This window comes from Meleagris gallopavo, chromosome 6, assembly GCF_905368555.1.
Source record: "Meleagris gallopavo chromosome 6, MGAL_WU_HG_1.1, whole genome shotgun sequence".
NCBI lineage: Eukaryota > Metazoa > Chordata > Aves > Galliformes > Phasianidae > Meleagris > Meleagris gallopavo.
In genome coordinates, this window is record NC_139409.1 from 38,989,853 (window position 1) to 39,016,073 (window position 26,221).

General features: G+C 37.1%; 1 protein-coding gene across 13 annotated transcripts in view; it reads left to right on the plus strand.

The window, feature by feature from the left end:
* The window catches only part of RBMS3 (RNA binding motif single stranded interacting protein 3), a 700,434-nt gene that overhangs the window by 646,643 nt on the left and 27,570 nt on the right, over positions 1–26,221 (plus strand). For all 13 annotated transcript variants that reach the window (XR_014883963.1, XM_085226391.1, XM_085226395.1 and 10 more), the window contains one exon: positions 15,199–15,309. Coding sequence is in view for 12 of the 13 variants with exons in the window: in XM_085226391.1 (XP_085082517.1) it covers positions 15,199–15,309 (111 nt within the window). In the remaining variant the exon portion in view is untranslated. The remainder of the gene's footprint in view (positions 1–15,198; positions 15,310–26,221) is intronic.

Genomic DNA, 26,221 nt, shown 5'->3' on the forward strand with positions numbered 1-26,221 from the left:
CCTGTGAGATCAGAAGTATGGAATGAAAGTGGCCACAGATGACACTTGAGCTATTTCCACAGCTGGATGCACACCAGCCAGAGTAGGCGGTCTTCTGCAGATGAATTAGTTCGTTGAAGTACATGATACAAAACATCTGTTACAATGAGAACAAACAAAAACAGTGTGCCTTTGAAGACAGCAATTTGTTGGGAGCTTCTTGCAAGGGTGCTGAATGAAGCAGTTGTCAGCAAGGAAACATTTTCAGGCTTGCCCTTGCATGAACTAAAGCAAAACTACACAGTAAAAATACCTACATTCAATCAAGCAAAAGATCTGCTTTTCCCAAATGCTGCTAGACTGATTCCTGATACAGCAGTGAGGAGAGAGAGAGTCCTGTACCAAATGTCTTTTATACCCTAAACCACTTTTAATACAATGGTACCATTCCAGCTGAGTGGCTATAAAAACTTAGAAGCTGCATTGGTACAATAACTGTTATTCTGTCAGTCGTTCCCCACACTGCTTTATTACCAGCTGTCTTGAAGTGCAATAGACATTTTTCATTGTCACTGCCACCTGATGACAAATAAAACCTTCAAAATGTTTTTGCTCAGAGAAGTAGCTCACAGCTCCTAAACAGAAGTGAACCTTTCATGTCACCTTAATGAGCAGAACTGATCCAAACATTCCCACTCCATTTTACCCTTATGAGGCAGTTACTTTTGGCTGCCTTTTGTTTTTTCTCATGTCTGATCTGATAAAAGAGTAGAAATTCTAGATATTTTTGGACTAAACATGCATGATGTATGCATGAATGTCAGACAGATCAATAAGGCAAGGTGTTTGTTGGTTTTCACAGATCAGTATTGCTCTTGTAGACAGTTTAAAGAAAATGCAATGCTGCTAATGTGGTATTTTAGCCACGAATTGGAGGCAAATGTATACTTAAATACCACTTCCTCCATTTTTTTTTTTTTTCCTGAAGTGAACATACTAACTACGACGCAGTATTGATAGAAGAAGAACAAATACTATATGTATAATAGGAGCATTACTGAAGTATGCTTCCAAAGAGGGTTTTTGCCCCATCTGTGTGCACATGAAGTGGACTGTAGTAGTAAAATAAATAAATAGGAATTAATTTTTTAGTTCAAGTAGTAGAGATATGTGATTTTTGGACCTGGAAGTACTTTACTTCTCCCCCAGCTGCTGGCCTGCTGTGTCTGCAGAAGGCAGACATTTTTGTGAAGGCTCAATGGATGAACAGGTGCTCCACTGTCCTGGGGTGTCAAATGAGCCTGTTGAGAGAATGCGTCTTTCTCTGGATGTGCATCTGTGATCAAGTGGTAGGTGTCTGGAGAGGATGGAAGCTGCTGAGGAAGCGAAGTTAAGATTTTTTGTTCAGTCCAATTGATTCTAGTTTATGCTTTCTTGATGAGCAGTGTCATTGTAGACGTCGTCATAGTTTATTATAGCTGTACAAGACCATTATGTTAATTTTACTTTTATTTCCTAATATTCTTTGATCTCATGCACATCAAAGATATAAAATTTTAGTCTTGTTGGTAATTAGCTAGAAAGCAAATATGTTGTCTGTCAGTACAGAGGATACAAGAAACTGTCCTGGGGGAGTCTAGGCTCTAGTTTAATTTTTTTTTCTCGTCATCAGATTTTTATTTCTCTTTCATCAGTTGCCTCAACCATTAAATAAATGTACTGGAAGTAAACTTTGCCATTGTGTAATTCATTCAGCTTTTTAAACCACCTAGTCACTCAGTATGGATCCTCAATTAAAGCAGTTTGGTAGATGAAACAAAAACGTACATCAGTGTTTCCCAAATTTGCAACAACCCCTTGCAGTCTGTATTGACTAAGGTTTCACGCTTGCTTGCTGTTAGTTTTGTGCAGACCGAGGCTGATGCTGTGCACGGTTATGGTTTAATTCAACCATTATAATCCAGAGACTTTGATTCCTAACTTGTGATTAGTGCTCTGGTCAAGAAGAGCAAATGGCTATATGCTAAATCATTTCGATCACAGTTGCTCTTTAAAGTTCTCTTTCTGGAAGGAGAAAACATACAGGGATTATTTTAAAATTTCTGCAGTGAATCTCTCCATCAGTACTCTATGCCTACAGCTGGTGGATTTATACATTGAGATTTATTCTGAGGATTGATCCCCCCTTTTTTTTTTGTTCATGAATTGCAAAGAGATCATTATCTTCATAAATTTGTTTACTGTCCAAAACTTTTGTATGAATAATTTATGGCAACATTTCAGCCTAAGGATTGTTCTCAGTGTGCATAACAAGTATTTATTAGATGGTTTCATACTGGAAGTTGTTATTAGACTCGCTGCCTTCCTGTTCCCAGGTTGGTTGTCCTTATCTTTATTAATTACTTCAGCTTCTAGACAAGATGACTGTCTTGCCACAGAATAAGATTTTATTTCTTGATTAAACAAGTCTGTAGGCAGCCGTCAGTTGCCTATATAGTAGTCACTGCTGAAAATAAAAATAACAGAAAATTTAGAATTGGACTGTTGTAAAAAAAAAATAATAATAATATATAATAGTAATAATTTACTGAATCACAATCTAAATCTGAAGACAAAAGCAGAATCATTCTTGCCTGGTATAATTAATTAATGACAATCTGTAAGTGGTATAAAAATCTATTAGATACCTGCATAGTAATGCAGAGTTTGGCTTCCGTCTCTGAGGATTAAAACAGTGTGAAACTCTGGTAGCATTCAAGTCAGTGACAAAACTAATTGATTTCAATGGGGCCAGGATTTCAGGCCAAAATTTTCAAATTCACTAAGCTAAAATCTGTACTTTGCTGTTGTTGGATTATGGAAGTTTTAACCACTGAAATTGTAAATGGCTAAAAATTTGTCTTCATCTAGTTTCAAGCATTGCATTTATTCATTTCTTTTTTGGATTTCTATTCACTCACAGTCACACAAGGCTGAAACACCACAAAACAGAATCTTTCATGATACTGCAGTTCCTAGATAGTAGAAATAGTACAAGAAGATACCACAAAGAAAATACTACAAACAAACCATTTATGTACTCTTTAGTCCCACTAACGGATTTTCTGTGTGCTTGGAAAAGCCTCTGCAGAACAGAAATATGGCTGCCAAGATGTTGGTCTCTATTGGAGTTTATCGGAACATCTGCTGTTAGTTATGTTGTGCCTTTTGATGTCAAAGAAAAAACAAGGGCTTGTTTGGTTTTCGGTAGAAGGGGGTTCAAACGGAACGAAGATTCACAACCATGCAGTGCAAAGAGTCCAGCCCTCGAGTCTCCATCACTCTGGAATTAATTACAGCCCTCTTTTTTCTATCCACATAGCTCTCAAGAGAAGATGGGTGTATTACCCACTTGCCTATCATCTTGCTCCTATTTATCTTCCTTTAGATGTTTCTTGTTTCCTTTTCCTCTGAGGCTACCCTTTGCCTCTGGCTAGGACTGACAAGGCTATTACATATATCGTACTTTGTGAATAATAAAATTTGTCTTTGTGGGTTGAATCAAATAATAATGCTGAAACTTGTCCAGAAGTGAAAATCTGCAAAAGGAGAGGGTAGTGACATGGAAAAAGTTGTGAAAATGTTGTTTTGACTCAACTCCAGGAGACAGCTTGGGAGTGGGAAAAGGGAGAGAAGAACGAAGACAAAATGTCTATAATCTTTGTTTTCATTTCTGGTCTATTGAACTAATTTTAGATTTTTTTTCCTTCGAATTTAGATAAATTCTGAAATGACATGTCATTTTGAAATATGGTAGAAACACTGCATTTTGACAGCTCCAATTTTTTTCATTCCTTTGGTCACAATTATGTGCCAAGTGTGACCTGAATTCACAGGATATTTTATACTCCCTCAAAGTGCTCTTTCAGAATAATTTACTGTTCATCTCGGCAGTGGTTGTGTACTGTCCAGCTGGCCTTTTTTTTTTCCTTCAGCCTATAGTATATCTTTTAACTCTGAAGCACTTTTACCTTTGTGTAAAAGATGCCTTCCTGAGCTCCCGGCTGCCCAGTCTGTGTTACAAAAGGCTGATCATTCAGTTTGGGTCAAAGACTTGCTCTGGTACATTCACCACAGTAGTGGGCAACGATCTTATTTTTGTCTGGCAGTGGAGCAAGTTGCTCAGCGTTGTCTGAGAAAACAGTGTTTGGTAGTAGACTGTTTCCAGTCAGCTACCTGCTTAGCCTGAAGAATTGACTTATGTTGGATGAAAGAAGGGTTTAGAAAAAGACCTTGACAGTTCTTGACTTGTTCTTTCTTTGATAATCCTTAAGATCTGTGATTTTTTTGTCATTGTGGCATTCTGTTAAATGCTTTACATAGTGACTCCTAGAAAATGGTGGTTCACCTAAAAGCTATAATAAGTTGAAAGTGTAAATAAATGTATGCCAAAGACATTTGGCTAATTTACTCCAATGAACCCACTCACATAAGAAACCTAAAGCAGGAAACCCAGTCTTAATTTGTCCATGTTGCTTTGATGTTCTCTTCTGTTGATGAGCAGAAAATTGCTTTTAAGCAAGTAGCCCGAACCCAGAATATGCAGAAGTCTTGGCATTCGTCTGCCAAAATTGATGACTATTTTGAAGTGGATTGAAATGAATTGTAATGAGAGGCAAATAACGAGCAAGATATTATCACAGTCTAGAGAGAGGTAGTAATAAAGTATTCGGTAACTCTAGGCATTGCAATATGTTTGTGGCTGAAAATGTACTTTGTTCTCTGCTTTCTGCCTTTCATTTAACTAATATTACTGGAATTTCTCTGAAACTGGCAACGGGATGGGATGGATGTGATCTATTCAGTAATGTAGAAAGTGGGTTGTTTGGGGATCAGTCATCACAAAGTAACAAGTTTTTGATAAAGCAGAACATCCTGACGTGACACAGCAGTGACATACTCCATAGATCAGTCAGTGTGCAAGGCAGCAACCATGCAAGCCTGTCCCTTCTGTCTGTCAGTGTTCTTCTACATGGAGCTAACCTGCAAAATTCTATCCCCTACCTTTCACGGGCTTTGGGAATGCTTTTGGGCATCGCAAGTTGCAGTCCTTTTGTGATGGAGAGTGTCTCTCTGTGGGTAGCTGATGCGTGGACAAAACTGAACAGCTGTAGTTTGATAATGACTTTCAGTCCCAGCATCCTTCAGCAACAACCCAACCCGGTGACCCAGCATTGGGACTCCCTATTCTATTACTGGTCCTCTGAGCCACTCTGTTCCCTCCTTGTACTTTCAACATATTTAACACGTTACAGCTGTGCTCAATGCTATACAATAGTTAAGAGGGCTGCCAGCATTTCCAGTATGAACTCATATTTTAAGGATAATAATTCAGCTGTAAAAATGTGCTTCAGGCTGAAACTTTATAAGGAAGGTCTTGGCCCAAGAGTGACTTTATCTGGACAAAGAAAAAGAGGAAATATTTCAATTTAGTCATTCTTAATCAGTGCAGATGTATTAAAAATAAAATAACTGATCCTTGTAGGATCAGTTGCTTTTTCCTCTTTTTAGCATAGCAATGGCTAAAATTTTTCCTCCTTGAACTTTTCATGTCCTTTTTATTTATTTTTTTTTTCATCTGACTGGACCATTTTACCTGATGAAGCTTTAACTCATGAGGGTCAGTTTAAAGTGCTTTTCATCAATATTTTCCTCTTCCTTGAAAAGAAAATAAATGAAGTTTGGAGCAAGGTAGATTTAAACTAACCATTTTCTATTAATTGTCTGCACAGTACGAAATGAGAAATTAAATGATTCCTCTTAATAATTAATTTGAACTGGAGTATGTGATCAAAACCACCTGTTCCTTTAGGGCCTGGAACTGTAATGACCCAACCTGCATCCCAAGTCTGAACACTCACGAACCTGGGAAAGTTCAGATGTTGATCCAGACCCATTCCAGGACCTTAATAACAAGCTAGCACTCGAGGCCTCTATATATCACGTAGTTTGTAAAGCACTTAGAGGTCCCTTCTATTTTTGTAGAAGGGAGACTTAGGAATGTCAAAACTTATTGTAATATACAAGCTGGTCTCACTGAAAGTACTTCTAAGCAAATGAGGACTTGAAATATTACATTTTTACTTAGAAAACCTGTTCAGTCCCTATATACTTCTGTTTTCTGACTGTTGACACAAAAGTTAGGACTTGAGTTTGATTTCATTTGCCCAAGTCATACCACACTGATTTAAATGAGGTTATTTTTGAATTGCTTGCTCCCTGTGCCTGCTGACATCAGCTTTACTGGCTTCTTTTGGTCTATTAGGGGAAAAAAAAAATTATGTAAGGACATTTTGGCAGCACCCTTTTCTCCTGATTGTGCCTGTAATATTGGCTATTTAGAACAGTGGAAATCTGCACAGGAGTCACTGAAGATGGTGGAGTTATGCAGGTGTGGCAAAAGCCACGTGTTGGTGACAGTTGTTTTGTACAGTTGAATGGAAACAGCAAATGGTCTGTTGGCAGAGAAATCATGGTTAAAATTTGTAAAGGCATGAGTGAGGCATAGGATCACATCGCTTGCTATGATGGAATATGAAGTGAAGAAGTCACTATTGAACGCTTATGCCTCAGTCTTGTTTTTGAGTGCTGTCACCAAGCTGGCACTGCTAGGTACCCAAATGTAAGCATTCAAAAGGCAAATCTCAATTCAGAATGGAGTGCCTTTCACCCATACCCTTCCTTGAGAGGTAACTATAGCAAAGAATCCAGAAAATGAAATATAGCTTGGGACCTGTGTTTATGCTTTGAAAAGATGTTGTTTAATTTTTTAATGAGAGGAAAGGCAGGGCTGGGATAATTTTGTTTTGGTAACTGTGCTAGGAAGTGCTCTGTTGAAATTTAACATATGGGATTACAAATCAAACAGAACATGATGGAAATACAGAAATTGGTCCTCTCTAGTAAGGCAGCATTTCTCAATTACAAGGTCAAAATGGAACAAATTGTTATGTAATATGATCTGTGGCTTAGTACTGGATTTCCATGTGTCAACTTAAGTCTGAAAACTATTATTCAGCACACTTTTATGGAGAGTGGAGATTGGGTTTTTATCTGGACTTCAGAGTGACACAGCAATCTGAACCTCAGCAGGATCTGTCCTCCCCTGCCTCTGGATTCTTGGGAAACCTGGTAACTCCTGCAAAAGCATGTCTGTGAGGGTGCAGATTTGGGCCTGGCTTGAGAGTTAGCTCTGAACTGGTCAAGAATCATCTCAGGCTCTACATGACAAGGACCACCATGCAATCCATGAACAGCTGTGTAAGAACCATGAGCTCATTCTCATTTGTTTTGACCATCAGTAGTAAACTCTGACTTGCAAGAACCTGATACCTACTTCTCCCTTGACTGTTGTCTTCTCAGGAATTAGAAAGCTCATAGAGGAGCACTCTGCTGTCTGCCACACTAGCACATCTCTTTCATTGAGTACAATGAAGCACAGTGCTTCATTGAGTACTACTACTTTGCTCTTCTGAAAGTGGAGACATTTCAGACATTTCCATTTAAGAGTGATTGTGATTCTGATCAGGTCCTTCTAGTGCTGTGGACTTAACACCCTGCACAGCCATACTATTTTCCTCTGTCTCCAGTTGTGTACGATGCCATTTTGCCATCTTCTCTTTGGTGGATACATGGGGCTATGTCACCTACATGGTAATATACAACTTTGGTTGTTTTTTATCTCGTGTTGATAGCCAGTTCCTCAGATTTTCTGACACTCCCAGTGTCAGTGTTTGTCCTTCTAGCACAGCAGCTGAATTGCAGCTCGCATGGAGCAAATCCCTCCTGGTTTCAGGCAGGATATGAAACATAGCACATCTGTTAGAGATCACAGTTGCTGTCCTGTCACTGGCCATTGCAGTTGAGAGGCTAGAAGGGCATGTAAAAGAAATATCACAGACATTTCCTCTGCAAACCCAGTTAGCCACTCCTGGTGCCTGGCAAATGACCTGTGTACTAAATCATGCCAAGAAAGGCAGAGATCAGCAGTACGGTGCCTCAGACATTTGGGTGATCAAACATCCCTTGTCATGACTTCATGAAGATGCACAGACAGGCAGGACTGCCTCACCTGCCCAGAAGGCTTAAGTCTTGGGGAAGGCCAGGGTGCTACCACATTAAAAAAAGTTATCCGCATGTTGAAAAAAAAAAAAAGTGTCAAAATAACTAGCACAATAGCCCTAGTGAGTGTAATAGAAATAGGAATATCCTTTTTATTACTATATACAATTATTATTATACGAAAATAAAAGATTAGATTATTGAGGATGCAAATATAGAATCCTTTTTGAAGTTTGATTTGAACCCATTAGGGCAGGAAAGTGAAAATTTAGGATGCTGATGCTAATTCATGTTTTAATTGTGCAGTTCTTTAAATTCCATTTTGTACCTTGATAGAACTAGAAGTTGCCATCAAGTCGATTTTCACATATGGCTGTAGTCAGGAAGGAATAGAACAGTGTAGAATTGTTTGCAGAGGAAATATTGTTTACTTTTCACTTCAGTAGCTGAAACTCCATTCTGATCCTGAGAAAAGCTAGTTTAGAGCAAAGAGACTCCTGATTCTTTTTATTAGGATTCTATGCCAGCTTCTGGAAAACAGTGGATGAAGGAATTAGTCCACATCAGAAAATATGCTTAGGAACATAAACAGAATGGAATTGCCAAGCATAACGTTTTAGCATGTGTCACACACTAATGAGATATAGATCAAGAATTCTGTGCAGGAAATAAAGATTTGTTTCCACTAATAGTGTTGAGGTTTTGAAATCTGTACTTATTTTGACGTGGAGTGAAATGATGGTTATTTTTGTGAAATCTGATAGAGAGAGGGAGTGGAAAAGATTTGTTCTGTATGTTTCAGTGGCTAGGGTAAATCACAGCCACTGTGTTTCCTCTGTCTGCTGGGGAAGCTAAGCCTCATGTGAGCATTGTGAGGATGTTTTTGTTAGCTATGACTGTTCTTGAAAGAGCAAAAGCACTATTGCATGGATATATGAAGCCAGAACACACCCAACTGTACTTATAAAATGAAGGGTAGGAAGAAAACAAAAGAAATGTGATTTCTTTTTCCCCTCTAGAGTGGATGAGAAGAGGAGCCAGGAGCTGTCTGGTCTCAAATGCCCACTGTGACATGTCGTGTCTTTACTTCAGTGGGCCCCTTCAAGTTAGCAGACCTCAGGGAAATTGCTCACTTTTTATTTTTCAGGCAAATAGTAATAGTTAATTTCTTTTATTACTGTGGCAAGTTGGAGAAGATGATGAAAAACCACGGTTTCTTTCGCAATCTAAATGGAGCATATGGGCCTGTGGTTTAGCCTACATGTGCAGATGATAGGAGCAAAGGTACAACAGGGCTATCAAACTATGCTTCAGAGTCTTTGAAATATATTTTCTTTCATAAGTATTAAGGAATTAAAAGAATTATCTTCGTTGTCCTTTTGTACAATGGCTCTTGAGATCTTATTTTGTGTGGAAAGATTGAAGTCACCCTATAAAAGTCACTTTAGGCATGAAATGACATGGGGAACTGTTTGTTTGCAACATATATGCTATCTCTACTTTATATTTTTAAGTCCTTTTGGAATAACAGACAGCTATATTGTGTGAAAGTTACATTTTTTTCTACTCTGGCAGAAATATCAACTACTGACATAATATCACAGTGATATTCCTTGATGCAGTTCTGATACCAATACAGTTGCTAGTATTTGTGCACACAGCTTTTGATTTAAAAATAAAAATAAAAAAAATTCTATTGCATCAACTGCATTCTTTCATTTCTGTTTTTTCCCATTTTAATATCCTTCTTTTCTACATCTATATATGTAGGTTAATATCTGTATATTCTCAAAAACTCTTTCAACCTAAGAGATGGAACAAATAGTTAACCACAGGAAAACAGTGGGGGGAAAAAAACAATAGAGAATGTTGGCTCTTGTTGTAGGAAGGATGAAACATATGAAAGGGTCACCTTTGCTCTTTATTTACTGCACTAAATTATGTTACTTCTGGGAAGTAAGTCTTTTGGACCTATGACACAAGAATAAAGAAGTTCTCAAACATACAGGGAAAATGAGCATGAAAAGGCTTGTTTGTATATTTTCTAGAGATTTAAATAAGGTATGAAGGCAATGTCAGATGAGAATTTGAGTCTATGCCCGAAATCAGAAATATTACGATACAAGGTTGTGGTTTAGTACTTGCTGCAGAAATGGGACTCAGTGTTTAAGGTCTATACCAGTGTTTGCCCATTCCAAAGTTAAAGTTGTTTTGAATTCAGTGCAGTATTTGGGCTTCCTGGTTGTTTTACTCCATTTTTAGTTAGATTTTAAATTCAATAGAGTAATGAAATGTAATCAGATCTTAAGATTTGCAGAACAGAGATTATTAACTGATCTTCTTCATCATACTCATGTGAGTATTTAATCTCAGATTAGCCAGTAAATGCCAAGGCAATTGGTAACTTTTCATTGAGAAAGAGGGAAAAGTATAGAAATGTCGTCTTTGGTTTTAAAATATGATACGTATTTGTGGCATATCAACAAGTATCCCTTGCAAAGGTGATGATAAAGGGTAGAGTGGTTTTTCACAGCTACTTTTAGTCTCCCTGCTATAGCCATGAAGGTCTGACCAGTAACAGTCAGCACAGACCATTTCAGCAAGCTCACCTGCCCTGGCAAGGGGACTCTTTTCTGCTGTCTGTAAGATGCAGCTGAAGGAGATGAGACAAGTCAGTCTGGACAGAACAGTAAACCAATAGAGATATGGCTGTCATTTATTCTATATGCAGAGGAGTATGTTTATAGGGGGGAAAAAAAAAGTATGTTGGATTTTTCATATTAATTCTTGATAGACAAGTCTTGCCTGATAAGTATGAAGAAAGTAATTCTTTCACTCAGTTTAATAAAACCCCAAGAAACAATATGTTCTTGATAACATGAAGACATTCACATGGTGGTATGGTAATAACTTCTTCAGATGGAATGACCTGCACACTGTGTCTCTAAAAAAAAAATTCTGAAAAGTGGTTTTTCTGCTGTAATGTTTATTGGCTTCACATTGTCCAGTATTTACAAGAATTTTTAAGTATGTTTAATTTGTTAAAACTTCCAAAAAAAAAAAAAAAGAAAAAAAAGAAAAAGTAAATTTTAAAGAGGCAGATGCTTACAACAAGCTTTAAAAACTATTTATTCAGCTGGCTGGTATTTGTGCCTTAAATCCAATACAGAAGAATAAAAGAGAAGCCTTTAATACAGTTCATTATTTAGAAAGCTGGGACTAATCCTTCCTTCCACCAACCCCCAAGTGCACTCAACTAGTGAACTCTCTCTTCCTAAAGCCTGCTAATACACTTTTTATATCTGATGTCACTTTCCCACCCTTCAAGGCTCATAAAGTGGCATGTGCCACTTCATCAAAATAAATTTCATTTCTGATTGTGTCTTTTGGTATTGGCAATTACTTAAGGATTGTTTTTTTTTTTTAATTTAATAAACAGGTTGTATTTAGTTTTCTTCCCATGATTTCAGTTTGTTGCCATACAAGAAAAGTAGAGTGTTTGTAGTTGTTAAAAGTGGGCATCTTTCTTTACAAATAATAAACTGGATAATACTTTGAAATAAATATCTTGACTTTCTTTTATGAAAGTTATATCCACAGAGCTCAGTGCATTTTAAAACAGCAAGGTCTTTCAATTAAGTCTAATTATCGCTGAAATTATCTTTGTTTTATTGCAGCACTGAAAAAATCATACATTTTCTTTTATGTCATTGGTTCATTACATGTTGACCTGTTCATTTCTTTCAAAGCTAGCATAACACTGACAGAATTGTATGACGAGTCATATGCCAAAAATATCTTGCCAAATTTGAAGGACATTATAGCAACCAGTTTCTTGTAGGAATTGTGAAAAAATTAATCATTCTGATGCAAAAGGGCAGAGCTTGGTAACTGGTATGCCAATAACTTGTTTTGGCAAAGACAATGGCAAAAATTTCATCATAATTTCTTCTACTGCTTTTTCAATTAAGCGTGGCAGTAGCGTCATGCCACGGTAATATGTCTCTCTGTAAAGCTTACAACATCAGTAAACTCAGACGTACAAGCAGATGAAGATGTAAAGTATGTTACTGCAGCATTTGCCAGTAGCCAAGTGGACTTTTATCAGCAAATGCCCATTATAAACTGAAAAGAATCAAATTATTTTTAATGTGAGGGTAATGTCTGTTGCAAGACATCGTTGTCTTTCTCAGATAAATAAGTTGAATATGGATGGACATGACAGCATGTATTACAGAATGGTCTGGAGACTGGCTGTCGCCCTAACAACCAGACGATATTTCCTTAATGAAGTATGAATTTTCCCTACATGATCACAAGAGGATTCTGCAAACTCTGTTGAATTAATGGACTGGCAAATGCATATAATTCTCTGCTCTAGGTAACTGTCAGCTTCAAACGCATTAAGCTGTTTTATGAAAGCTGCAGGTTTGGGTTGTTTTGTTGTTTTTTTTTTTTTATTCCTTTTCCTAACATATTAAATTGTGTATATTTAGAGATCAGAATATATGCATTCTCTATTTAACGTAATATGTATAGCTTATGAGAATAATTTTTTCTCCTTAATATATTTTCTGTCCATCCCATATTTTTGTGAAGAGTTTATTTGCAAAACTTGTCTTGCTTACTCACTGAAAGACATTTGGTATCAGATTTTTCCACTGTGTGTCTGGCCCTTGCATCTGCTGCACTAAATCACAAGACTTTCTTCACTGCCTTTTCTTGAACGGCAGGTTTCTGAATTTATAGACCGAAATAGCTATCACTCTGTCACATCTGTAATCACAGATAGTTTCTCCAAACGTTCCTTTGTAATAAACATCTCTAAGAAGAATACTAGGTATATTAAGGCTCTGAGACATCCTAAATTAATTGCAGTATTGGGCTGCAGGAGGTTGTGGTGTGACTTTCTGCTTATCCCATTACACTTCACAACATGATCTGTGCTGAAACCTCTGAGGCAATTGTCCATCTCTAAGTAGCAGAAGAAAACTGCTTGGAAAGGAAACTAAGAACCAGTTTACAGTTGACAAATTTAATTTACACATTTACAGTTTGGTACAGTGAAAGTATTGGTTTGTGATGTGAGTCATTCTGAGAAAAGCGTTCATGATTTCTTACTGTAATCAAAGTGCAGGTGAATGTTCAAGTCCCCAGGACACTGTCTGGATCTGCGTTCCTTTACAAGTGCAGTTCTGGCATCCCAGACTGCTGAAGTTTGCTCATGTCTTTCCTTGGGCATGATGCTACTTTAAGTAGACTTGTGCTCTGAATGCACAATACAGTGAGTGCAGAATGGGCTGAGTATGTCCTGCAGATTCAATTTCAAACTTTCAGGAAAATGAGTAGATTTTTCAACAAAAAGAGAGGAGCAGAATGAAAAAGAATGATGTGTAAGTAAGAAAGGGGAGTACTTTAAATTATTTACTAACCCTACTTCGACTATCTAGATTTTCAAGAGTCCACGGTAACAAAGGTTATCACACTGGTAGCTCATTAATTTAAATTAATTCATGGGCTAGTTTATTGTGACTACTGTAAACTAGTACAAGTTAATATGGCCAAAAAAGGCACAAGAGCGCTTGTAAGTGCTGTAGGTTTGATGCTTGCACACTGGCTAGTTTGTTCTGGAAGTATTTATTTGGAATCATGACAGATATTCATGGGGGCTATTTTCAGTAATTTGCCAAATTTCTTTAAGGACTGCTGTCAGTACAAGAAGTGTAATCTAGTATGCGACATGAAACAAGTGTGTATGTATTTTGTACGCTGATGTATTACAAAGAGGACTGACCAAGATAAGTCTACATCCTCTTCATCATTGCATGCACGTAATGAGTTCCTAGAGACTGCAAAATCTCAGCTTCTCAGATAGGATGTGTGCAGACAAAATATCATTGGAAGGTGAGAAAAATAATAAAAAAAAAAAAAATAGCTGCCACTTCCCCAGCATTTTTCTCTTTTGTTTATTTCTTATTTGTAACTGAAAATTTGATAGTTTTGGTTCTAGTTTGGTCCTTGACATGGCAATCAGATGGCTCTACATAAATGCGAGATACGCACTTAACAGCGTGCTGTGTTTTTTTGGAACTAGTCTATTCTAGATTCCAAATCAAAGGTGGATTTTATCAGTAATCTCAAACAACAACAACAAAAGATCAACTTTCCTCCTTGTGAAAAACAGATTAATTCACCTTTTTCCATGCATTTTACCAGATGTGAAGAAATAGCTGAAAATACTTCTGTATTTCTCTATCTGGAAAAGAAAATGCAAATAACTGTTTCTGGTGGACTTTTTCTAACTAATACAGGAAATAGCATTCTATACCATTGAACAGAAGAGTATCAGCTCTTCACTAAGGCATTAGTTCACCAGTATGGGGAGTGGAAGAGCAAAAAATGAGGAATACAAATGACAGAGACTCTCCAAAGCTCTGGCATGTCTTTTGTTTCATTTTTGTTTAAAGTCTTATTCTTGCTTTAGTATATGTGCTGTTTGTTATTAATGTATTTGTTTTTCATGCAGAGAAGAAAAATGCTTTTCAGTGATGCATGTGTGTTTTAAATGGGTGTCACTGCCACACTGGCTGTCAATAGCTAGTTTTACTTAATCAGCTATGAAATGTCATGAGTAAGAGTTCTTAATTGAGACTGGAAAATCCACGACAATTACCATAATAGGTTGAAGATCTCAGAGACAGGAGGTTTTAGAAGTCAGAGAAAATTGTGCACATATGTATTCTGTCTGTAAGATTGTTCTGAATAGGATATGGAAATATATAAATGACAGGCATTTTGCAATGTACAGTAGCATTCATCATGGAAAAAACATATGCATTTTTTTGTCAGAAGTAATGAAGTAAAAAATGACACGTAATTGGAACTGACATAAAATGGCCTCATTAGTAGTACAAATAATATATGTATGTAGCTTGGCTGTCAATTGAAACAAAACACATTTCCTCTGACAGATATATTAGTCTCTTTTAAGATTCATGTCAAGTTCTCATCCAGGTTCACATAGAAGAGAATGCAGTTCTGGGTTGTTTTTTTGTTGTTGTTGTGTTTTGTTTTTGTTTTTTAAAGGGAAATGCTGAAGTGTAAATAATGTGTTTTTAGGGTGCTGTGATAACACCAACAATGGACCACACTATGTCAATGCAGCCAGCAAGCATGATGGGCCCACTGACCCAACAGATGAACCACCTTTCCTTGGGCACAACAGGAACGGTAAGATCATAGCTTATGCTATTTACTTTATGTTTGCAAAATGATTATTGATTACTGAATCTCTTGATCTTTTCTTATTCCCGGTTTTCCGGTACTTTAACTTTTATCAGTTTAATATTACTGTGCTTTCTTTTGCATGTTTCTTTTTTATGCCCGGAGATGTGTGGCCCTGTTTGTTTGAGCATGTCAGTGTTCCTTTCATCATGGCCCAAATGTGGCATCCTACACAAACAATATCTCATATTGCTACCTCACTGTAACACATGTCTACAGATACTATTCTACAGCCACTATACAGTCACAGTTATATGGAACAGAATGGACAAAGTAGTACAAGTAGAGTAGGTCAACAAAGCTTTCTCTGCTTAGCAGAAGTCATCTATATTAATTCTTACGTGAATATGAAAGTCCTCCTCTAACAATTTGCTACTTAATGCAAAATTGTTTGCTTGCACATCTAGAAGATTTTTATATAGCTGGAAAATGTTCTGGCTTTGTGATAGGATCCAGCACTCACTTTTAACCCATAGCAGATAGCAATACATAGTTTGCTTCAGGCTCTGAAATGTGATTTTTGGGTCAAGGTCAGCTATGTTTCCAGTAAATTATATTGAAACATGCATATTTCAATGGTTATTTTCTCTTTAAACTGTATAAGTCAGATTCAATTAATTCTCCCAGAGTTGAAGAAAAGCAAAAAATGGTCCTAATAAAAATTATTAAAACTGAAAATTTGCTAAAGTCTTTTAGTAATACCAACAGTCTACTCACAGCCTATGGTGATTTGCTATGTGAATGTGTGCATACTGTGTATACATATATTTTACAAAAATACAGGCATAAACGTTATATGTCTTTAAGCACATTCTGTGTGTCACAACTATGTGAAGGATCTATTGTGTACTTCAGAATTGTTTCTTCTGTTTCAATGCAGTATTACTCAAAGGGCTGAAGTGAATGGGGCTACATCTGGCTGGCAGACGGTCGGTAGTGGTGTTCCCCGTGGCTCAATTCAAGGGCCAGTGCTTTTCAACATTTTAATCATCGATCTAAATGCAAGAGTTGAAGGCACCCCCAGCAAATTTGCTGAGCATACTAAATTGAGAGGTGCTGTTGACTTCTTTTTAGGGATGTGGAGCCTTCCAACAGTATCTAGATAGGCTGGTGCTTTGGGTAATCAGCAACAGCACGCAGTTCAACAAAGGAAAATACCAGATGCTGCACCTCAAAGGGAGTAAAACCAGGCACAGGTGCAGTCTGAGAGATGAGAAGCTGGAAAGAAGTTCAGCAGAAAGAGACTTGGGGGTGCTGGTGACAGCAGGCTCAGTGTGAGCCAGCAGTGTGTTAGGCAGCAAAGAGGACAACCCACGTTGTAGGGTGACATTAAATACATCGTTCCAGTCAGCAAAAAGAAATTATTCTCTTTCTATATATAGCATTGGTGTGGTCTGTCCTTGAATACTGCATGCAGTTCTGGGCTCCACTCTATAAAAAGAACATTAAGATCACTAAAAGTGTACAGACAAGAAAAACAAAGCTGGTAGCTGGGCTGGAAGGTATGTTCTGTAGGGTGAGGCTGAGGACACTTGAGTTGCTTAGCCTGGTACAGAGTAGGCTGAGGGGCAACCTCACTGCTCTCTGCAGCTTCCTGGGGAGGAAAACCAGAGAAAGGTGCAGAACTTTGCTGCCCGTGAACAGAGCATGCAGGAACAGCACAAAGCTTTATCAGCAGAGGCTTACATTGAACATTAGAAAAAATTTCTTCACCATGAGGGTTGTCAGACACTGGAACAGTTTTCCTGTAGATGTACCATCCCTGTCTGTGCTAAGAGGCATTTGAACAATGCTCTCAATAGTATCCTTTAACTTTTAGTCTTGAAGAGGTCAGGCAGTTGGACTAGATGGTCTTTGAAAATCCTATCCTGTCCCCTGTCATTCTGTCATATTCTACCTGATGCTAATAGTTTTCCAAGTGTTTTCATGTTGTTGTTTTTTTTTCTTTTTAATTGAATAAGGTACTGTATGAAGTTACATCCTACTCACTGTAGTTTTATCTTCTGTTTCCCTTCCAGTTTTTCCCCTGCTCCCTTTCCCTTTCTTCCTCTTTCTTATCTATTGGAATTAAATTCTAACTCTAGTATGTTTTCGCTCTATTTTAAAAAACTCTGTTGAGATCTGGGACTTCTGTATTTATTTCTGAGGAATCTTGAATATGATGGATTATTTTTTAGTCCTATTATTCAAAATATTCAGTAGTCAAAAGAGGTGAAAGTTACATCTGAAAGTTATTATCAAAATTTTTTTCCCTATGAACAGATGAAATTGTAGGAAATACTATGACTAGTGAGAATTTCTGCATGTGTAATTACTATGGAAAGGAAATGGAAAACAAATTTCAATAGTGCTGCTGGGCAGATACTATGAATTTTTCTTTCTGTTTGTCATTTTCATTTCCATGACTCTTATAGACATTAAGTCTCCTGATCTTGTTTTCTCTCACTCTTAATGCAAACTAGCTAATGTTCCCTTCAGACTGTCTCTATACTCATAGTAACAAATCCATTGCAAATGTTGATGTTTCTTATTTGGAAAGAGAGGGAAAGGACTCTGAAAAACTGGGGTAGTTTAGTGGTTAATAAAAAGATCCTAGAGCTATTGTAGTGCAACTAACCATAAATAAAATCTTTCTTTCCTGTTCCTAGCTCTTTACACAGTCCTGTCTTTCAAGGTCACAGCATTCCCTTATAACTTTGTGAAATACATGTGAAAGTATACCATATAGTTTTATGTTTGCTATCTTTAAAATTCCTGACTCTTTTGTGAAAAAACTTCAAGAAAGAGTAAATGATTGATTGGTGTTAAAATATCACGGATTTTTCATAAATTGCAAATTACACCCCGTTTTATTGCATTTCTCTTTGGTATAAACACCAACAGCACCATGTTCATTTACAGTTCACATGCAAGCAGCGTAATCACGAAGCTCTTCAGGAATTCCTCCTGACAGGAATTAAAAAGATAACTTCAGAATTTGGGCTACCAATTGCAGTTTTGTTGAGTGTATTCATCCTGACTTGAAATTATATCTTATTAACATGACCCAGTCAACAACAACAACAACAAAAAACCCTGCAAAAACAAAACGACAAAAAAATGGACAACCTATTTAGAGCTATGATTTATTTAGAGATATTTTCATTTATTCTGAAGTCTGAATTTCAGTCCAGAAAGAGGAACAGCGAGAGCACAGAGCCATGAAAAATTGAGCCTAGTCCAAAAAAATCCACCTCAGCAGGACTGTGTTTTAAGGAAGACATAAGACATAAACTGTACATTTCTGTTATGAACATATTTTTGAATTTTATCCTTTAAAAGTGTTCTACAGGGCACCATAAAGACCCACCAGCTGTCTTTCAGGAAAAAAATCCAGATTTTTTTTTCCTACAAACAAGCCCAAAAGTCACAAACAGTTCCAGTCAGTGTTGGCTTTAACTCTGTCTCAATTTAATTTAAAAGCTTGTAGTATGCAAAGCAGTTTTTATTAAAACGTTTTAATTCATTTACTTCCGTAGGAAAAACGTTTTGCTAATTAACATATCATATTTTGCAGCTGAAACAAACCTCCATGGTCACTTAAGTGAGAATTGACTTCAAACCCAATTCCATACTTGCCTGGTTCAGGATGAATGCTGGATTTCTAAAACATTGTTTCAACAGAAAATCTGTTCTCTGATGAGTAAGCTAGAGAAATAGTGTAAAGACCTTTGCATGCCTCATACTTTCTTGGGAATTATTCTGGCCTTTGATGCTTTCTGAAAGATTGAAGTTCAGGTTGGAGCCATTCCAGAGGGGCAGTCCTTCACACAGGAGCATTCTTTGTCCTTTTGGCTAGGAGAGCTACCTGAGTAAGAGCAGCCTCTGTCACTTCCTATCTTGACACCAAAAACTGGATTCCAGTTTTGATCTCAGCCCTGAATCCTATGCTAAAGCCCCATAGGAATCCAAGGGGTGGTCACTTCCTTTCCTGCTTCACTTGATTATTTAGACATCAACCACAGTGGGTATTTCTAAGTGCTGATGGAGCTGCTAACTTAAAATAGAAAACAATCATTTCATCTGCTAAAACAGAATAGTTTTCCTACAGCCTCACTCGTATGGGAAGCTTCTCTCACTGGCCCCAAAACTCACAAGTAATTTTGTTAGGTAACCACTTGCCATGAAGAAGATATAAAGTTTTTTCCTCTCTAAAACATCAAAGATTACATATTTATTTTATTATCTGTTTTAACATTTTTATCCCATCTATTTATCTGTTATTGAACTGTCTGTGTAAAATCAGATCTTGCTCCTGTACTGATCACAATTGGGAATGCATCAAGATGTCAGATCAAGTGAAAAGCTGTAGATCATCTTTACCTCATCTCACTGCCATGTTACAAAATCACACATCTGCAAGGTATACTAGCCCAAAGAATGGTTATGGGGCAGAGGGGAGCTAATGGGCTGCAGTTCATGGCAACTCCACTCCCTATTCACATACCATCAGAGACTTTCATACAGAATCTCCCAGTTACTGTGCTTTATGCTTCATCCACCAAGAACAGAATTCTTTTCTACCATTATGAAAATCAGATTAATTTCTGCCAGTGAAATACATACTGCTCTGATCACCTATTGAAATCTGCTTGAAATCTGGAGTTAAGCACAGAAACTGTCAGAAAGGCAATTTCTGACTTATTTATATGCATTTTTCATGTACACCTATTCACTCAAAAAGAGTAGATTTGTACTGGTGGACTGGCTGTGGGCAAATATGTAAAGAATAGCTAAACTTAAATTATGTCATGATTACAACAAAAAGGTGATAACTGAATATTCTGATTAAAGCTGACAATCCAACCATAGCTCCTACAATTGTAGTAAAATGAAAATTTAATGCCCAGGGGCATAATGCAACCTGTTTTAACCTTGAAATCTTTCTTTTGTTTACTAGTTTATTATTATTTATTACTGTAAGTCTTGCTTTTCCTATGTAATATTCATCTACAATTAGGTCTACTATTGAAAAAGGTACTGTACAGAGAGAAGAGAGTCAGTATGGGTGGCTTTGTAAGAGCAGCATTAGTACGTGTTTAATAATGTATGGAGGCTGGGAATTGTTCCATCATCGACCTGTCAATCAAAGTGTTTCCGATACAGCCATTGATCTGACATCTGTTTCGTGGTTTAATAAAGTTGTGATTGATGGACTGAGTGGATATAATACAAAAACCTTTAGAAATATAAAAGCTGAGCAGTTTGATCACTGCTCTCAATCCCTCTTGCTTGGCTCCTTTTTACTGCAGCACTTATAAGTTTGCCCTTCAGCAGCAGTAACCTACAGGTTTCAGTAGAAAGAAGATTTGCTCTTTCTCCTTTGCTGTGCATTCCTGAAGGAAGTTTTCTGTTCTGTACTTCCCCAGTCTGGGTTTCTCCCTCCTTCCTGCTGTTAGCATCCATTTCAGGTACCTCCTGAGTTCCAGCTTCCTTCATCGTATTGAAACAGCCTTTATTAGTCCTCCTTGACAGCTTTTTTCTCTCTGTTTCAAAACTGTCTCAGCGTAGTCATGTTTTATCTTGAACTTTTGAGGCCCACACAAATGGAAGGATGGGTAGAAGCCAGATTATTTACTAAAATTACTGTCTCAACCATGCTGTTTAATTGTTCTTCATGCTTGCAGACAGTTCATTCAGTTTTAAATTTCTAATTTAGAAACATAATAAGCAACTTATAAAATAAACTCTCCATTGATCTTTTAAAGAAACAGCAGCATCAAAAATTGCTTAATTGTTCTGTATACCTCTGTATTAAAAATGCAGTCAGGTAGAAGAACTGTACTGATACAACATGGGATTCTGCTGAAACTGCAAACCACCCTAACTCATCTTTCCTGATCTAGAGTATAACCTGAAAGAGTATCTCTCCATGGAATAACAGGCTTGTTACGCTGGTACATCAGTCTTATCTTTCACTTTGTTAGCTCTTTTTGTTGCCAGTAGAGCCTGATGTTATCTACAGAACCCTTCTATGGAACAACAAGCTTGTTATAAGCTTTTTATCTTCTATTTCCTTTGGATACTCCATGGTCACTAGTGGTTTGAAATGTCACCCAAAGGCCTCAACAGAATAACTGCTTTGTTAGATAGGATTGTGTGTTTTTGTTTTTTTTTTTGTTTTTGTTTTTTTTTTAATCTGCAATTCTATTTGCACATATTACAGCTACATAGAGCAGAAACATCATCACATTCTCCCATTATTTAGAGCCTTATTACAGAAAAATATGTCTGTTATTCTGTCTCTGTCTCAGGGTCCCCAGAGAGCTACAGCAGGAAAGTGTCTTTGCAACCTTGTTCCTTTCACATTATCAGGTGTTAATCTTTTGGAGCTCTTTTGTTTTACCTATTGACTGACTGTTTCAGTTACTGTTTTGTGGAAAATACAGGTCTGAACCAATTACAAATTAAATTAGTGTGGTTTAAGAAGAAAGTGAGAAGATCATCCTTATGTCCATCCTTATGTCTGAGGCCAGTGAAGGCCCAGATCAAGTACAAGTGATTAATCTCCTGGGACAGGAGATCCTTTTAAGAAGGAATCATTGGGAAGAGAAAACAGCATAAGCGTTATCCAGATTTATATAGAAAACTCCTCCTGCACTCTCCTTACCAAAGAGCCTCCTGAAAGGCAGCTTCCATTTCCCTGATATGTATCTTGAAATAAAAAGGTTGCTCTGTGCAACTCTAAAGCACCAAATTTCAAGTCACCAAGGTACAAATAACTTTTTGACGAAGCGTTTAGTCAGTTTGTGGACTTGATTGCCACTAAATAGTATTAAGACAAATAGATTATCAATCAGTCTTAAAAATAGATTCAGTCTCTCTATAAGCAAACATTTTGATGTCAAACAGCAGTGTAGAACTTAATTTGACAGTATAGGCCAAATAGACCCATAGAGTAAACAAAGAGGATGTGTTCTTTTACCCTTTGGACCATCTTCAAGTCCCACTGACTCTTGTGACAACTGGGCTGATCAGTCCTCATGTAGATGAGGATCTTTCTTACCAGTTGTCTCCGCATGAGTTTCACAATCTTTGACCATAGTTGGAATAAACTAGATAGCATTTTTCAGTATACAGATTTTATCTTTTTTCACTAGCATTTCCCCTACTCTTCTCAGCTCAGCTTTATTTTCCAGTGTGTCAGTAGTGGCTTACCGCTTGCCTTTATGTGCAAGTATGCCAGAGAAGAGAAACATACAAGCAGAATAAACACAGAGGGAATTCTATTTTCTGTTCAAACTTCCCTTTGTATGAGCCCAGCATGTTAGTAGGCTTTGTTTTGTGTTAAGGTTTACCTTCATGTAAGACTTAAGAAATAAACAAATGCTTTTGCTGAGCACTTCACACCTCTCTGTGAGGTGTCAGCTACTGACTCAAAGCAACAGTAAGCCCACATTCCCTCTCGAAGAAGGACTTCTTGACTGTGGTGAAAAAAAAGTTAAAGCAAGAATAATGAAACAGCAAATCAAAAAGCATCATCCAAAGGGGCTATAGCTAATAAACTTCATTTTCTTCATCTGACAAATGCAGTTCTTAAAAATGACGAGTATTTTGCAGCTTGACTTTGAGTCCATGAAGTAGAATATTTAGAGTCTGGTTTCAGCAGTATTTTCTTATATATGGCAGTTGCAGTTCTAGTCTGTGATTTCTAGAACTTTGTGAAGACAAGGAATATGTAGCTCAAAACCACCTTTTCAAAAGCAGTTTGTTATTTTGTAATAGCAATGCACTGTTTATAAAGTGAACATTTTTATTCTGCCATAATGAAAAGAAAGTGAAAGGCATAAAACGTAGTATTATAGAGAGTGGTCTGCAGCATATACCCAAAAGGTTCACTTTTAGTCCTACTCCCAGAACTTGTTCATATGTCTTCTCAAAATTTTGTTAGCTTTTAGTAGACCATTTCCTAAATACTTTGAATGTGAAGAGGAAAGAAAAGTGTACAAAGCATGCACTTTGATGTGCAATTATGTTGATGTCACAGATAACATGGGAGGTTTTGGTTTGGGGGAGAGAAGCTTGGTTTAGTTCAACTCGATTTGGTTTTAAATTGGATAAGATTTTAACAAACAAAAAAGGCGAAGAAAGGAACAAATAAAAGGTTAAGAGCTTGAAATAATTCTAGGTTTGTAGCATCCTGCCAGAACCTAACTGACAAATTCAACAAAAATTAGGAAACAAAATTACTCTGAAAGCCAGGTCTGTCATCTGTGTTTTCTTGATGTGTTTCTCTGTTGTAAATGTGTTTTCTATTTTGTAAGCAAATACATAACTCTTTGCTTTATTTGGATTAAACTTGGTTTTATTTTCCTGCCTGTATTGAAAGTAGACTCAGATGATAGAAATGATGAATATGGCTTTCTAGAAAAGGAAGAAATCCAATTTATCAGTGATTCAAAAAAAACTCTGCAAGGCCTCCATAATCCAAGGCAAGTTTGAGATTGTAGGGAGGTGAGGTTTGTCTTGCCGAACTGTGATTTGTGAAAGGCAAGGAGTGTCTTCTAGAGCTGGTGTGTCCATAGTTCTGCTCTGCCAAGCATTGGGAAACAATCCTGTGGTCATGTCTCTGTAAAATGCAGGTGCCTGATAACTGAGCTGTAAGCACAGCAACAAGTTCTGAATTCTTAAAGGAGTTGTATCCTCAGCAGGAAAGAAAAACAGACAAATTATGTAGAAGAGTGACTAGTGTCTGCTTAGCGCTATTGAAGTCCTTTATATAGTATCAGCTTTGTTAAAGGTTAAATATTTGGGTTATAGCAACTTCAATCACAGAGGTTGTAAACTCTAGGCAGAAGCATGAAAGTGATAGGCAACAGCAGTTGCATACAACAGAATATAGGTAAATGAAGGGCAAAATAGGGGAAGTATGAATGTCTTGCAGAAATCTGTGATATATCTAGAGCTTGGCTAGCCTTTGAAATGAATTGGGAATGGTTGTTAATTGGGACATCCAGAACTCTGTTGGGCCATACACCTCCAAGTGGGATTTTCTGACATTGACACAAAACAGCCTGTTTTCATCTCTAAGCTCTGTTTTTATTTGCAAAGAAACATTGTTACTTCAATTCAAAACAAGTAATAAAAATAATTTAATTCTTATTTTCTATTCATTTAATTGTGGAGAAATTGGGAAATTAAGAAAACTTTAGAAAATGTTTACTGAGAATGATATAACAAGACTCTGATGAGCTGTGAATCAAAATAACACTTTATTTTCAATACTTCAAGTTCACACAGTGGAGAAGTAACATACTCTGCAAGTTGACTATTCACAATATTCAATTAATAAAAAAAAATGTTGGGATTAAGAGCTACAACTGGTTTATTTCAATGTATGTAGATTAGTACTGCTTGCTTTTAATTGTTTTTTCATTCAGTAGAGCGGATGTATCTTGTAAAGCAAAATGTTTCTGCTTTGAGCAGCAACCTTTGAATTACATTCCCAGGATTTTTTTTTATGTGGAAAGTTTCACTTCCAGGAGCACTAAGACTGGATGGAAACATTAGATTTTAAGTGCTGCGGCATTTCCGAAGGTGACACAATGCCACATTAATGAAAGCATATACAATGGAGCTGAAAGTGAATTTAATTTGAATGATGTTCGGTGTTTTTTAAAAATGTAATGTCAGCAACAAAAATAACATAACTTACATATTGGGCAAAGGTCTGGGTCTGCAGATGCTCACAAAAATAATATTCCATTGAATTTTATTGGCTTTTCCTTCAGTGTACCCCCACTGAACTTCAGTGCACAGTGTATTTCACAGTTAATCCACTTGACTTATCAGATGGTTGGCAAGCTGATCGCCCAAAGGTTTAAACTTCCTCTAAGACAAATTGCCAGTGTTTTGAGGGAACTTTTCTTATTTTCAGCTGGTAAGAGCAACCTGTTCAGGGTTCACTCATTTGCGAAGCAAGGTTAAATGAAGTAGCTGAGGGTGCAGTACCTGTGTAAGACACTGGTGTCCTGTGTATATAGTCTGAAGATCTCAAAAAAGGGTAAGCTTTGTTCAAATGATTTACAATTCTATAGGGAGCTGCTGATGGCAATAACCTCTATGCCCTCAGATGGTATTTTATTATTTTTGAGTTATGGGTGATTCTGTGTCAGTGCTGCGGCAATGCAGAATCCTCTTGCTCCTAAAAGACTCAATTTGGGAGGTGAGTTCTGCTATAACTAATATTTACTATGAAATAGCTCAGTCAGCACATTTCATTAAACTGTAACAAGGGGTTTGAGAGCAGCTGCATCGAGTGAATTTGGTAGTTTGCTGAATTGAGTTGTTTTTCTAGCAAGGTAAATGAACTGTTGAGCATGGCAGATTTCTGCTGTGTGGCAGATGAGAGCTGCACCATGCTGGGATGAGTCCAGGGAGTAATTGTATTTCAAAGAGGCACAATCCTTTTCCAGTCCCAAGGAGGACTGCTCTGTCCTTTGGGATTTGTTATGGCTTTTGAATGTGGTAGGCATGCCCATGCACGCTCACTTTTGCTTTCTTATTTTTATCAAATTTAATATAGCAGTGGCCAGCTTCCTAAAAGCTTATTAGCTAAATGCCCAAATTATTACACATCAACCAATCTCAATTCCCTGTTTTCCTATTCTGAATGTGTTTCTCTTGAGGATTTCCCTCAAATTGGTATAATACTTCTGAGATGTAAACTGATTTCACTGATGCAAAAATTTCATCCTGTTTATGTCTTCTTGCCTTCCAACCAACATTGCACACAGGGTTTGTGGTGTAGACCAGAAAGGTTGTGATTTCCCAATTGATTTTTCAACCAATACTTTTTCAGCCAATAAGGGCTAAATTA